The sequence below is a fragment of the Hyla sarda genome, chromosome 6 (assembly GCF_029499605.1).
Source record: "Hyla sarda isolate aHylSar1 chromosome 6, aHylSar1.hap1, whole genome shotgun sequence".
Taxonomy (NCBI): Eukaryota; Metazoa; Chordata; class Amphibia; order Anura; family Hylidae; genus Hyla; species Hyla sarda.
The window spans coordinates 246,261,062-246,273,476 of NC_079194.1; the positions used below are offsets into that span (position 1 = coordinate 246,261,062).

General features: G+C 40.7%; 1 protein-coding gene across 1 annotated transcript in view; it reads left to right on the top strand.

The window, feature by feature from the left end:
* Positions 1-12,415, top strand: part of LOC130277494 (uncharacterized) — a 103,658-nt gene that overhangs the window by 58,660 nt on the left and 32,583 nt on the right. The window contains exons 27-30 of the mRNA XM_056528169.1: positions 921-1,049; positions 2,390-2,540; positions 6,282-6,322; positions 11,936-12,175. Of these exons, the coding sequence (XP_056384144.1) occupies positions 921-1,049; positions 2,390-2,540; positions 6,282-6,322; positions 11,936-12,175 (561 nt within the window). The remainder of the gene's footprint in view (positions 1-920; positions 1,050-2,389; positions 2,541-6,281; positions 6,323-11,935; positions 12,176-12,415) is intronic.

The following is a 12,415-nucleotide window of genomic DNA, read 5'->3' on the forward strand; positions in this document are numbered from 1 at the left end:
CTCCTGAGACTGTTCCTTTAATAATAATAATGATAAAAGTTAAAAATAATAAGGCATGGGACTGACTGTCTTAATGCCTTTGAAGAGGTTTCAAGATATGCTTCACTCCAGCCTTAAAGGGGTACTCCGGTGGAAAACTTTTTTTTCAAATGAACTGGTGCCAGAAAGGTAAACAGATTTGTAAATGACTTCTATTAAAAAATCTTAATCTTTTTAGTTCTTTTTAGCAGCTGTATGCTACAGAGGAAATTCTTTACTTTTTGAATTTCTTTTTTGTGTTGTCCACAGTGCTCTCTGCTGACACCTCTGTCTGTGTCAGGAACTTTTCAGAGCAGCATAGGTTTGCTATGGGGATTTTCTCCTGCTCTGGACAGTTCCTGATATGACCATCAGGTGTCAGCAGAGAGCACTGTGGACAACACAAAAAAGTAATTAAAAAAATAACGATTTTCCTCTGTAGTAGACAGCTGCTAAAAAGTACCGAAATAATTAAGATTTTGTAATAGAAGTAATTTACAAATCTGTTTAACTTTCTGGCACCAGTTCATTTTAAAAAAAAAATGTTTTCCACCAGAGTACCCCTTTAATCCTGAAAACTGTCCATACACATCCATCAGCTATCTAGGGAGAGATCCTAGACATAATCTGTTGGGAGGAGAGTCGTGAAGCCACCATACAGTCGTGAAGCCTGTTGGCTTAAAGTTTGATGTGATAGATACTTATTAATTTAATTACTTTCTGCTGTCCCCCCTTTTTAGCCAATCTCTTGGTTTTCTTATTTGTAATACATTTGTTATACCATTTACATCAAGTACTATCCCCTTAAGGTGTCAGTAAGGCAGATGTGAGTGATGGTGCCATACCATAAGTGGCCACCTGCTTCCTGTTGTTAATGATTTTCAATATCATTCTCAAAACAGCACTGTTCTGTGATTTCTACAACCAAGAAGGGCACTGTGAGTGGCACTACAAAGCCTGCGGTGCTCATTGTATGAAAACCTGCAGGAACCCAAATGGAGTCTGTTACCACAATCTTGCTGGCTTAGAAGGTGAGAAATTGACCTAAATATGAGTTGAAAATTTATTTGGTATTTATGATAGTATTTACATGGTTAAATATGACAGTGGCTATTTTGGTGTAATTGGTAATGTAAAGTCCACATAAAAGGGATTTAGAACACCAATGTTGCAGTGATTTTGACCTGCATGGGACAACTTCATCAAATGTTGCAAGGCACTTCATAATTCTGTTTAGATCCTTTTATAGGGCTGGTGGGAGTTAGTCTGAGTTTGTGTGTAAAAGAAGCCATGTGCGACAAATTTGCGACTTTTTTGCAAAAAGTTGCACTTGTTAAATCACTAACCACTGCAAAAGCTCTTCTAAAGCAGTCCACAGCACGTTATGGTTCTAAAACGCACTAAATAAAAAGTTGTTCTGGAACAGCTACGACAGTTTATGCAACAAATTCAGACAAAAAAAATCAGTGTAAACAATTTGATAACTTTCCCCCAATGGTCTTTAAAGGGGTATTCCAGGCAAAAGCATTTTATCCTTTGGATAGGGAATAAGATGTCTGATCGCGGGGAGCCCGCTGCTGAGACCCCTCGCGATCACCCTTCAGCAACCGCATTCTATGCGGGTGCTGAATCTCCAGAAACCTCTGGGTTTCCGGGACTGGGGATGTTACGTCACGCCACGCCCCCTCCATTCATGTCTATGGGAGGGGGCGTGACGGCTGTCACGCCCCCTCCCATAGACATGAATGGAGGGGGCATGGCGTGACGTCACGTCCCCAGTCCCGGAAACCCGGAGGTTTCCGAAAATGGAGATTCAGCACCTGCATAGAATGTGGGTGCTGCAGGGAGGGTTAGCAGCGGGCCCCCTGCAATCAGACATCTTATCCCCTATCCTTTGGATAGGGGATAAAATGTTTTTGCCTGGAATACCCCTTTAACCATAAAGACTTCCAGACATATTACAGAATAAAGATATGGTGATAGTTGATCAACCATAGTGTGGAGATTTTGGGGGTATTCTTGACCTGCTTCCTCTGTAGTATGTCACCAGGAACATAAGACATGAAGAAATACTTCCCCTACTGAATCATACAATATTTACTTAAGCACTTTTAATATGCAGAAGTTGCATGTAAAGATAATTGTCAGCTATACTTTTATACTATCAATCTGACATCTGTAACCTGCCATTCTCCAGCTGTGGTAAAACAATAACATGCCTTGGCAATTGTTTGCGCTAAAAACTGTACTATTGCTAAACAAATTGTATAAAATACACTTATAATAAAAATATACCCATAACAGATGACATTGTCTGTGATACAAAATGTATATTTCGACTGCTGAATTTGTCTATTTTCCATCTGCATAGGATGTTATCCTAGTTGTCCTACAGAAGCTCCGTACTACGATGAAGAGACAAGGAAATGTGTGCCGGCTTGTGACTGTTATGATGACTATGACAACAAATATATCATAGGATCTATTATGCCATCTAATGATAATACAACTTGCACAGTCTGGTGAGTATTCTGCATGTGCAGGACATTTTTTGGTTTACACATAGAAGCTTGATGATAGGAACAGACAATTAGTTAAAAGAATGATGAGCCTAGAGTAAGGCAAGACCTTCTAATGAATAGTGTTGAGCGGCAAAGGCCATATTCAAATTCGAGATATTTCGCGAATATATGGACGAATATTCGTCATATATTCGCGTAAAATTAGCATATGCAAATTTTCACATATGCGAAAATTCGTACGCCAGTCTCACACAGTAGTATTAGAGCCTTCTTTACATCACACAAGCTGGAAGCAGAGAGGGATGATCACTGTGATGTGTACTGTGAAAAAAAAAAGAATATTCGTAATTACGAATATATAGTGCTATATTCGCGAATATTCGCGAATTCGCGAATATGCGATATTCGCGAATAAAATTTGCATTGCGAATATTCGAGAGCAACACTACTAATGAATTCCAGCACTGCCGCTAGAGTGTTTAGAGGAAGGATTTATTAGGAGGTGGCTGTAAAAATGGGGAGTTCAGCTCAGGGCCAAACTACAGGAGAGAACTTCTGCTTTCGGACAGGTCTCTGCATTGTATCATAGATTTATGTCCATGTGTCAGGGTCCATGAAGTCCCCAAAATCTGCTGAAACTGCTATTTTGCCCTGGGAACGCCCTTTTACAAATGTGCAGCAACCACAGTTCTTTTCGAGGAAGTCTAGCCAGCACTTTGTTTCACATCCTAATAACAACAAAAAGGGTTTGGATACCCTTATATGCCCAGTGAGTTCTTCTACATCTGCTCTAAATGCCAGAATTTCCTTTTTCTGAGACCCTTGCCTAGATCTGTATGGATGAAGTTTAAAGGGGTACTCCGGTGGTAAATGTTTTGGACTATATGGCATCTTCTTTGTAAGTTTAGTTTTTTTGCAATATACATGTGTTATATGTTTTGGCAGCATGTGTGTGTTTTTCTTACCTGTTAGTTGGGCAGGAAGTTCTGTAGTTCAGAGGGTTTTCTTTTACTGTTGTCCACAGTTCTGAGTCTGTTGTGGACAAGATGTCACATCTTTTTTTTTTCTCTCTCTCTCTGTCTGCATGAGGATAAATAAGCCACGCCCCCTTATCGCATCCAGCTGAGTACACAGCTCCTCCCCTCCCCATGCTCTGTATTCTAAGGACGCAGGTCTGCACAAGAGTAGGACCTCACAGAGAAGATAAGTGTTATCTGAAGGGGAGGATGAGAAGGTGCACGGGCTGGGGATGTATGGACTGCAGGAGAATAAATCTCATACTGGGAATGATCTCTATGGGGGAGATTTATCAAAACCTGTGCAGAGGAAAACTTGCCCAGTTGCCCATAGCAACCAATCAGATCGCTTCTTTCATTTTTCACAGGCCTTAATAAAAATGTAAGCAGCAAGCTGATTGGTTGCTATGGGCAACTGGGCAAGTTTTCCTCTGCACAGGTTTTGATAAATCTCCCCCTATATGTGAAGGGGGAGGGGGGATTCCTGAATGACACATGCTGGGAGTTGTAGTCCCTGTTGTGTGTGTGTATGCTAGTGTTTACAAACCAGTGTGCCTCCAGTGTGCCTTGACAGACTTTGGGCATGCTGGGAGTTGTAGATTTGCAACAGCTGGAGGTACACTGGTTGGGAAACACTGTTCTAGCCTATTCAGCATACACATCATGTAACACCAGTGTTTCCCAACCAGTGTGCCTCCAGCTGTTGCAAAACTACAACTCCTAGCATGCTCAAAGGCTGTCAGGGCATGCTGGGAGTTGTAGTTTTGCAACACCTGGAGGCACCCTGGTTGGGAAACACTGGTGTATGCCCTACAGAGGTGTGGTGAACTACAACCCCCAGGAGACTACAGAGACAGCAAGCTGGTGTTATACCACAGACTGAAGACTCCTGAATGACACATGCTGGGAGTTGTAGTCCCTTTTGTGTGTGTGTATGACAGTGTATCCCAAACAGGGCTGATTATATTAGTGTGCTGTGTATAAGGGGGCTGACCCGGGAAAATAGAAGGATGGGTAAAGGGCGGAACAAACAAACGAAAAAAAAGGAGCTGCCCCAAACCAGCAAGGCATGTGACATGCTGGGCTTTGTAGTTTTCAGCACAGCAAGAAACAGGAAATAGAAGCAAAGATAGGAAAACAAAGTGGGGGATAAAAAGACAACAAAGAACGGAAATAGAGTAGGCTAAACAACAAGAATAGAAATGAAACAAAACAAATAGGGTAAGTCAAAAATGGAAAAACACGTTGACCACCGGAGTACCCCTTTAACTGCATAATAAAACAAGAAGAACTATGATGTGACTACTTAGTGACTTTTTAATAATGTGAGTTGTGGCGAAAGCTGCAAAGGAGAGCTATTGTGCACAGAAATGTATCCCTTATCCAAAGGCTGAACCCCCCCCCCCCCCCCGTGATCTCCTGCACGGGACGCCAGCTTTGAGATACAGAGTTCAGTTATCTCTGGCTCTCCCTTAGAGATGCATGGAGGGGGCTTTGAGCGGGGGTCGACATGCTTCATTCCCGGAGAGAGCTGGGGTCCCATGCAGGAGAATGCGGGGAGTCCCAGCAGTCGAACACCCATGATCTTAATCTTATTCCCTATCCTTTGGATAGACAATCCATTTTTATGCACGATAGTTCTCCTTTAACTACCAGAACTTTAGGCCTGTGTCTATGAGTGGCCCTGAGTTAGGAGCATGCTCACAAAGAAATGTATACACTATTACAGTGAATAGGAATATGTTATGCAGTCACAGTGCTGTACGGATCAGAGGAGGAAACACATGGAGGAACATAGAAAATGCTACAAAGGGTGCTAAACGTTGCAAGAAATGCAGCCCAATGCTCAGCAGACTTTTCATGCCATACTTGACCTTAAAGGGATATTCCAGGAAAAAACATTTTTATATATATCAACTGGCTCCAGAAAGTTAAACAGATTTGTAAATTGATATCCAATAGGAGAAAGAAGCGGAGCACTCACCAGACCTTGAATGCAGGTTGACTTTATTGACCGGGACCGGATTTGTAAATTACTTCTATTAAAAAATCTTAATCCTTTCAGTACTTATGAGCTTCTGAAGTTAAGGTTGTTCTTTTCTGTCTAAATCCTCTCTGATGACACCTGTCTCGGGAAACGCCCAGTTTAGAAGAGGTTTGCTATGGGGATTTGCTTCTACACTGGGCGTTTCCCGAGACAGGTGTCATCAGAGAGGATTTAGACAGAAAAGAACAACCTTAACTTCAGAAGCTCATAAATACTGAAAGGATTAAGATTTTTTAATAGAAGTAATTTACAAATATGTTTAACTTTTCGGAGCCAGTTGATATATATAAAAACGTTTTTTTTTTTCCTGGATAACCCCTTTGTGCACTATTAGGTGTGCTAGGTCTAAGATGCCAGACAGTCTGAGCCTAATGGCTTTGGGGTATAAAGCTGATACTGGCGGTGATGGTTTTGTGTTTAACTTACCTATTTACTTACATATATTTGGAGATTTTTAGGAACTACTGACCATAACGTTAGTGTTTCCAAAAATGACTAGGTCAAATCTTTTTGTAGTAGTAGTAGATTTAACTTGCAATGACATAAAATGCTTAGGATAGTTTAGTGCTAAGGCTTTATGTATTTCATTATTAATCAAGTCCTGCATAAAAACATACCACTTTCAATCTGGTTTATAATTCATTTTTTTTTTTTTTTTTCATTTTCTTTCTTATCCAGCAACTGTACAACTGAAGGCAAAACATGTTATGAAATCAATGGTAAGAAGACATTTATAGCATCTTACAGATTTTCTAACAACTCTGTTAGTATACTTTATAAATGCTGAGTCTATAAGAGATGCTGCTCCCATACTCGATTCATTCTTGTATTGCATAGACAATCATTTGTCAGTTGTTACATGCAGGTCGGAAATGCCAAGCTTGTGATCAGCAGATGGCTGGTTAGACATCCCTTTTCCAAATGCAACATGTGGGCCATGTAGTATTGCCAGTATTAGACCGAATTTCAGACCGGAATTCTGCTCAGAATCTTCTGGTTGGAATTTCGGAGAGAAGATTCTGATCAAAATATTCTAACAGAACATTGAACCTGCTCAATGTTCTGTCAGGATCTGCTCCACAGACATTGCCGGCTATGGAGACGGCAGTGTCTGTGTGGTTCTAGCGCCAACTGACTCAGTCGGTCCTGGCCGCGCTTGAAAGCTCCGGTCGGAAATTTTACGTCTGGAGCTTCTGAAGTGTGAACCTGGCCTTACAATGCCTACTATTTATTTGCAGGTAATACTACATTTGGATAATGTATGCCAAGCTCAAACTTCTATAACCAGATCCATGAGAGAAAAACTCCTTAAACAATAGGTCTCAGTCATTCTATTAGATGGATCTGGAAACATTATATTAGTGCGAGCTAATCGTGAGGCAATGTTTACACGCTGCAGCTGCCCAAGCTAATTACTGCGTCTTTTTTGCTGCATTCGGTAAAATAACATGTTTCACAGCTATTATACAAATATTGCTGATATCTGTAAAATGTGCAATTTTTACTGTGATTTTGGTTCTCAGCAAAAATAATGCTTCCAACAGCAGGAACTATCATGATCAGCATGACGAACTGAAGACTGCTTACCCAAAATGACCATCTGTATATATGAAAATATGTATATATATATATATATATATATATATATATATATATATATATATGTATACATATATATATAGAAAGCAATTGACCGCAGCACTTAGAACTTGTGGAAAAAAAAATCAGGTAGCTTTATTCCGTATCCAGACTTTCTCAATCATGCAAAGTGACCAAATTCAGTGGTATAAATATGTCAGCCAATACAATTAATTGAAAATACAGTAAAAATTGGTTATAAATGCATAGATATTAAAGTGCATACAATAGGAGGCAAGGCAGATTGCCAATAATTAAGGTGTTAAAAGTACAAATGTGACAAACCAAGTGCAAGGTTAAAAACATCAGATTATGCTCAATTAGTAATTAAATATAATAATGCATGAGGAGGGCAATGGTGATGGCAGAATGTACTCACCGGGGATTACTGTATGTTAAAGATGGATATATATATATATATATATATATATATATATATATATATAGTAAACCAAAAAAGAAAATGCAGCACTACTTATCCATTGAAGGTATGGCTGGTGCCAGCGCTCAAAGAGACTCGATCAAAGTTCATCCAAAGCCAGAACAGGGCGCATTACAACGTTTCAACTACTCCTGAAGCCATTTCAAGCATAGTGACACCCACAGCAAAGAGGGCTTATATGCCCATACATCTCTTTAAGTGCAAACATCAATTCACATTGTGACAATTAACAAAATTCAAATAATTCAGTGTAAATACTGTAGTGTATCCGTATAAAAAATAAAGTGCTTCAATGTTGTGAAAGTGAGGTAGTGCATAGATGTGAAAAATTCATACAAAGATTAAAAACTTGCTTGAAAAATATAAAGTACATTAATTACTCCAATATTACATATTGTAAACACATGTGTACCTGGATTAATTAGAAAACATTAAATACTTATGGGTAAGAAAGGAGACACCACATACCTCTATGTAATGGCGCTGTGAACGTGGGCAAATACCTAGCAATGCATACCTATTCAAACTTCACATGTGAACTTCTGGGAACATGATCAGAGTCATGTGACTCCGATGCGCACCTGACCCATCACAGTGGCAACCACCAACGTATCAAGCGATATAAACACATAGGAAGACGGCACTCCGACTGGTGTCCAAAATAAGTGGGTTTTATTAGTCCCAAAACATACAAGTGATGCATGTATTGTATGTTTTGGGACTAATAAAACCCACTTATTTTGGACATCAGTCGGAGTGCCGTCTTCCTATGTGTTTATATTGGATTATCAGCCGTGGCCGAGCTTGAGGTCTGGCACCCACCACCTTTAAAGGATATATCACTGTGCACCATCCACCTCTGCTACATTGAACGTATCAAGTGAGGTAGTGCCCGGGGATCCCAGGGCAGGACGCGCATGGAACCGCACGTAATCTGAACAAGGGCACACTGTGAAATCAAAACCGTGTCTCAGAGAGGAGACAAGCGGCACCCGCGTGCACCCGTCCAGTCACCCCGGCAACCACCGATGCCAAAAGTGCGGCGAGGCATGGGAGGGTAGGATGCACAAGGAGCCCCCAAACCTCAGATAATTACAAATAAAGCTGTGAACTGAGTCTCAGCTCAATATAACCGCAGAATGTGAACAGTAACTGAACATTGGCATGTGTAAGATAACCCAATAGAGATGTCACCATTTAACCCCTTCCTACACCGGTAGGGAAGAGCAGGTAGAGAAAGAAAAAACAAAAAGAAAAAAAAAATTAGAACATGGTAATAAAAAATAAGAATATTAATGAAATAACAATGAAAACAAAAATTATGTAAATACATTTAAAAATGAAAATAAAATAAAAAAAAGTAAAGTAAAAAAAGGTAGCGAAATTCAGGGGGATAAAGCTCACGACCCACAATGGTCATCACATATATCAGGTTATACCTTGCAGCACTAGGGACGGATCACTATCCAGACCTGTATTGGACTAGATGTTCACCATCAAATATAGATAGATAGATAAAATAGATGCAGTAGAATAAAGTAGTGGATTTTTTCCAAAATGGGCAGACTACATTTCACCAGTCTCACACTGGATTGAGAAAGCCAGTGTGAGACTGGTGAAACGTAGTCTGCACATTTTGGAATAAATCCACTACTTTATTCTACTCCGTGGTGTGCTGCATCTATTTTGTCTGTTTGGATTGTGGAGTCGGTGGACCCAGGTTCCGGATATGCTGGCACCCCTACACATTTGTCTTATTTAACTGGATGTGCTGCTTCTTTTTGGAATGTTAATTAAAGGAGTTATCCACTATCAAAAAATGTATCCCATACCACAGGTTAAGGGTTAAATGTCAGATCGCGGAGGGTCCGACTGCTGGGACCCCCCGCGATCTCCTGCCTGTTGCCCCAGCTCTCTTGTGTCGACTACAGCATGCAGCTGTGGCTTACACCCCCCCATCATGCATCTCAATGTGAGAGCCAGAGATACAGCGTTTGTGTATCTCCAGCTCTCCAATAAAGATGCAGGGAGGGAGCGTGTTGACAACCGCTTCCTGTCATGTTTGACACAGAATTGTTTTACTATCTATATTATAAGATACTGTTAAAATGTTGCAGTTTTCATTGTGGCCTCTAAACCAAATAATAATCTGACTACTTCCTGTTCTGTAGGGAAAACCTTTAGGCAGTTTCCTCTATTTCATCACAGGCAGGATTGTATATAGATAAGATGGAAACATTCATAAAAGACGGTCAGAGATCAGCCTCCACCTTCCCTGCACAATATCAAAGAGCATGCCTAGAAAATTATCCTATTGAAATTAATAGGGTACCCTAATAGGGTCTAATAGAATTATGTCCATGGGTCCTGCTGTAAAGCATATATCTAAATTTTGTTAAAAATTGCTCAGGTAAGATGGCAGCTTTCATAATAATGTATAGGAAATAAAATCAGAATATGGAAAGTAAAAAGGGAAAAATGAACAGTTTTCAATATCTTTCTTTATTCATCAAAAAAAAAAAAAAAATGTAGGTGATACATTCCCTTTAGGGACTGTGTTTCCTTATTTGTTTATTTATTTAATGTACTGGTTACAGCCAGATACCAAAACATTTTCTTTTTTCTGACTTGTTTCTATTTTCTGTAATTTTGATTTCATTTTTACCAGAGCTGTTTGCTTTTTTTACCAGCATTTAGAGAATTTACCGTATTTTTCGCCCTATAGGACGAATTCTAAAAAAAATCTAAAAAAATTTAAGATTTTGAACCCAATAGTGGTCTTCAACCTGTGGACCTCCAGATGTTGCAGAACTACAACTCCCAGCATGCCCGGACAGCCGTTGGCTGTCCGGGCATGCTGGGAGTTGTAGTTTTGCAACATCTTGAGGTCCGCAGATTGAAGACCACTGCATAGGAGGTAATACTCACGTGTCCCCGCCGTTCCGGACCCGTCACCGCTGCCCTGGATGTCGCTCCATCACTGTCGCCGTGTCCCCGCCGCTCCGGAATGTCTCTGCTGCCGGCCGGGTATCCTCGCTCTCCGTTGCCGTCATCACGTCGCACGACGTACATACGCAACGACGTGATGACGAGGAAGGAGAGCGTCGGCCATACAGGGGATCCCTGAATAGAGAAGACACCGAGGAGGCAGGTAAGGTCCCTCCCGGTGTCCTATAAGCACTAACCCGGCTACTCAGTCGGGCTGTTCGGGACTGTCGCGGTGAAATCGCGGCGGTCCCGAACAGCCCGACTGAACAGCCGGGTTAGTGTCACTTTCCCTTCAGACGCGGCAGTCAGCTTTGATCGCCGCGTCTGAAGGGTTAATACAGGGCATCAACCTCGATCAGTGATGTCCTGTATTAGCCGCGGGTCCCGGCCGTTGATGGCCGCAGGGACCGCCGCGATAGGGGTGTATTCGCCGTATAAAACGCACCAACTTTTTCCCCCCAGTTTTGGGGAAGAAAAAGTGCTTCTTATACGGCGAAAAATACGGTACATTTTACAGCCCCATGGACGTAGACACAATAGACGAGCCCAGACCCTAATCACATGAATGGGAAAGGATTCTGGGCATGCTGTGTGTACTTTGCAGAGGTCATTTAACAGGGAAAAGAGCCTGCTCTCATGAGCTATTGTGTTATGCTTTGTCTTATGACTGCTGTCACCTTTCATTTTGCTCCTGTCTGTGATGACCAATATGTATCAAACTGAATATTAGGCCTAGTGGCTGACTGGCAACTGCAAGATTTCAAGATTAATTCATAATATAAATCTAGGCTAGAGACCACGCTTCCTTATGTTAAATTACGCCCCATCTTTTGCATTCCCCACCCACTCAGAAAGTGCATAGGAGAATGTCAAAAAGTCAAATGGGTGCTTGCCAAAAAATGATGTGACTTTTGACATTTTTCTCCAAGTGCAGCCATGATAAATGCTCTCTTGGTCTTTACAGATTGTTAACAATGTTGTGGGTCACAGCAATTGAACTATGGTTATGAAGTATTTTTTCCTCTTAATGTCCATCAATTAAGTGTCTGTATCTGTAGTATAGACTCCATTGGGCTTTCTCTAAGGTTGTAATATAGAAGAAAATACAAGACTGGTCCTTCTGCCTGTTGCTTAAAGTAATGGCAGTAGCACTAGAAGTTACACAAGTATTTCACTAGCTTCCTTCTGGAGGACAGTATTACATTTTTTTTTAAAAACATAATGTTACTCAGGATGATTAAAACATGTATCTATTTGTCAACAGATTGCTGCATGTATTCTGGAAAGATGTTTAAAAATACAGACACAATCTACAACACTACTGATGGCATTGGAGGTTGCATCACAGCCATATGTTACAATGGAAATATCACAAGAATAAATGAGCCTTGTAGTACAACACCACCTACTACAACTTTCCATTTCTCAACTACATCACCAGTCACTACAGTCAGTTCTACTACCCCAACAGTTACCACCCTGAGTACCACCACAGTGACAACAGGTACGTTATGCTTTCTTTAATGTGTTGGATTTACTGTATAGTAGTCCTTCAAAATATAATATTGATTGGTTCTAGGAAAACCATTGTATGTTGAAACTATTTTATGTTACAAGCCCATTGAAGGATAATGTTTCTCTATAACTGTGTGTAAATTGCACTACAAATGTTTTCTTATGACAGCTTATCACTTAACCACCAGATAGGTGTCTAACTAGGGGGTATCTGACCTCTGGGACCTCC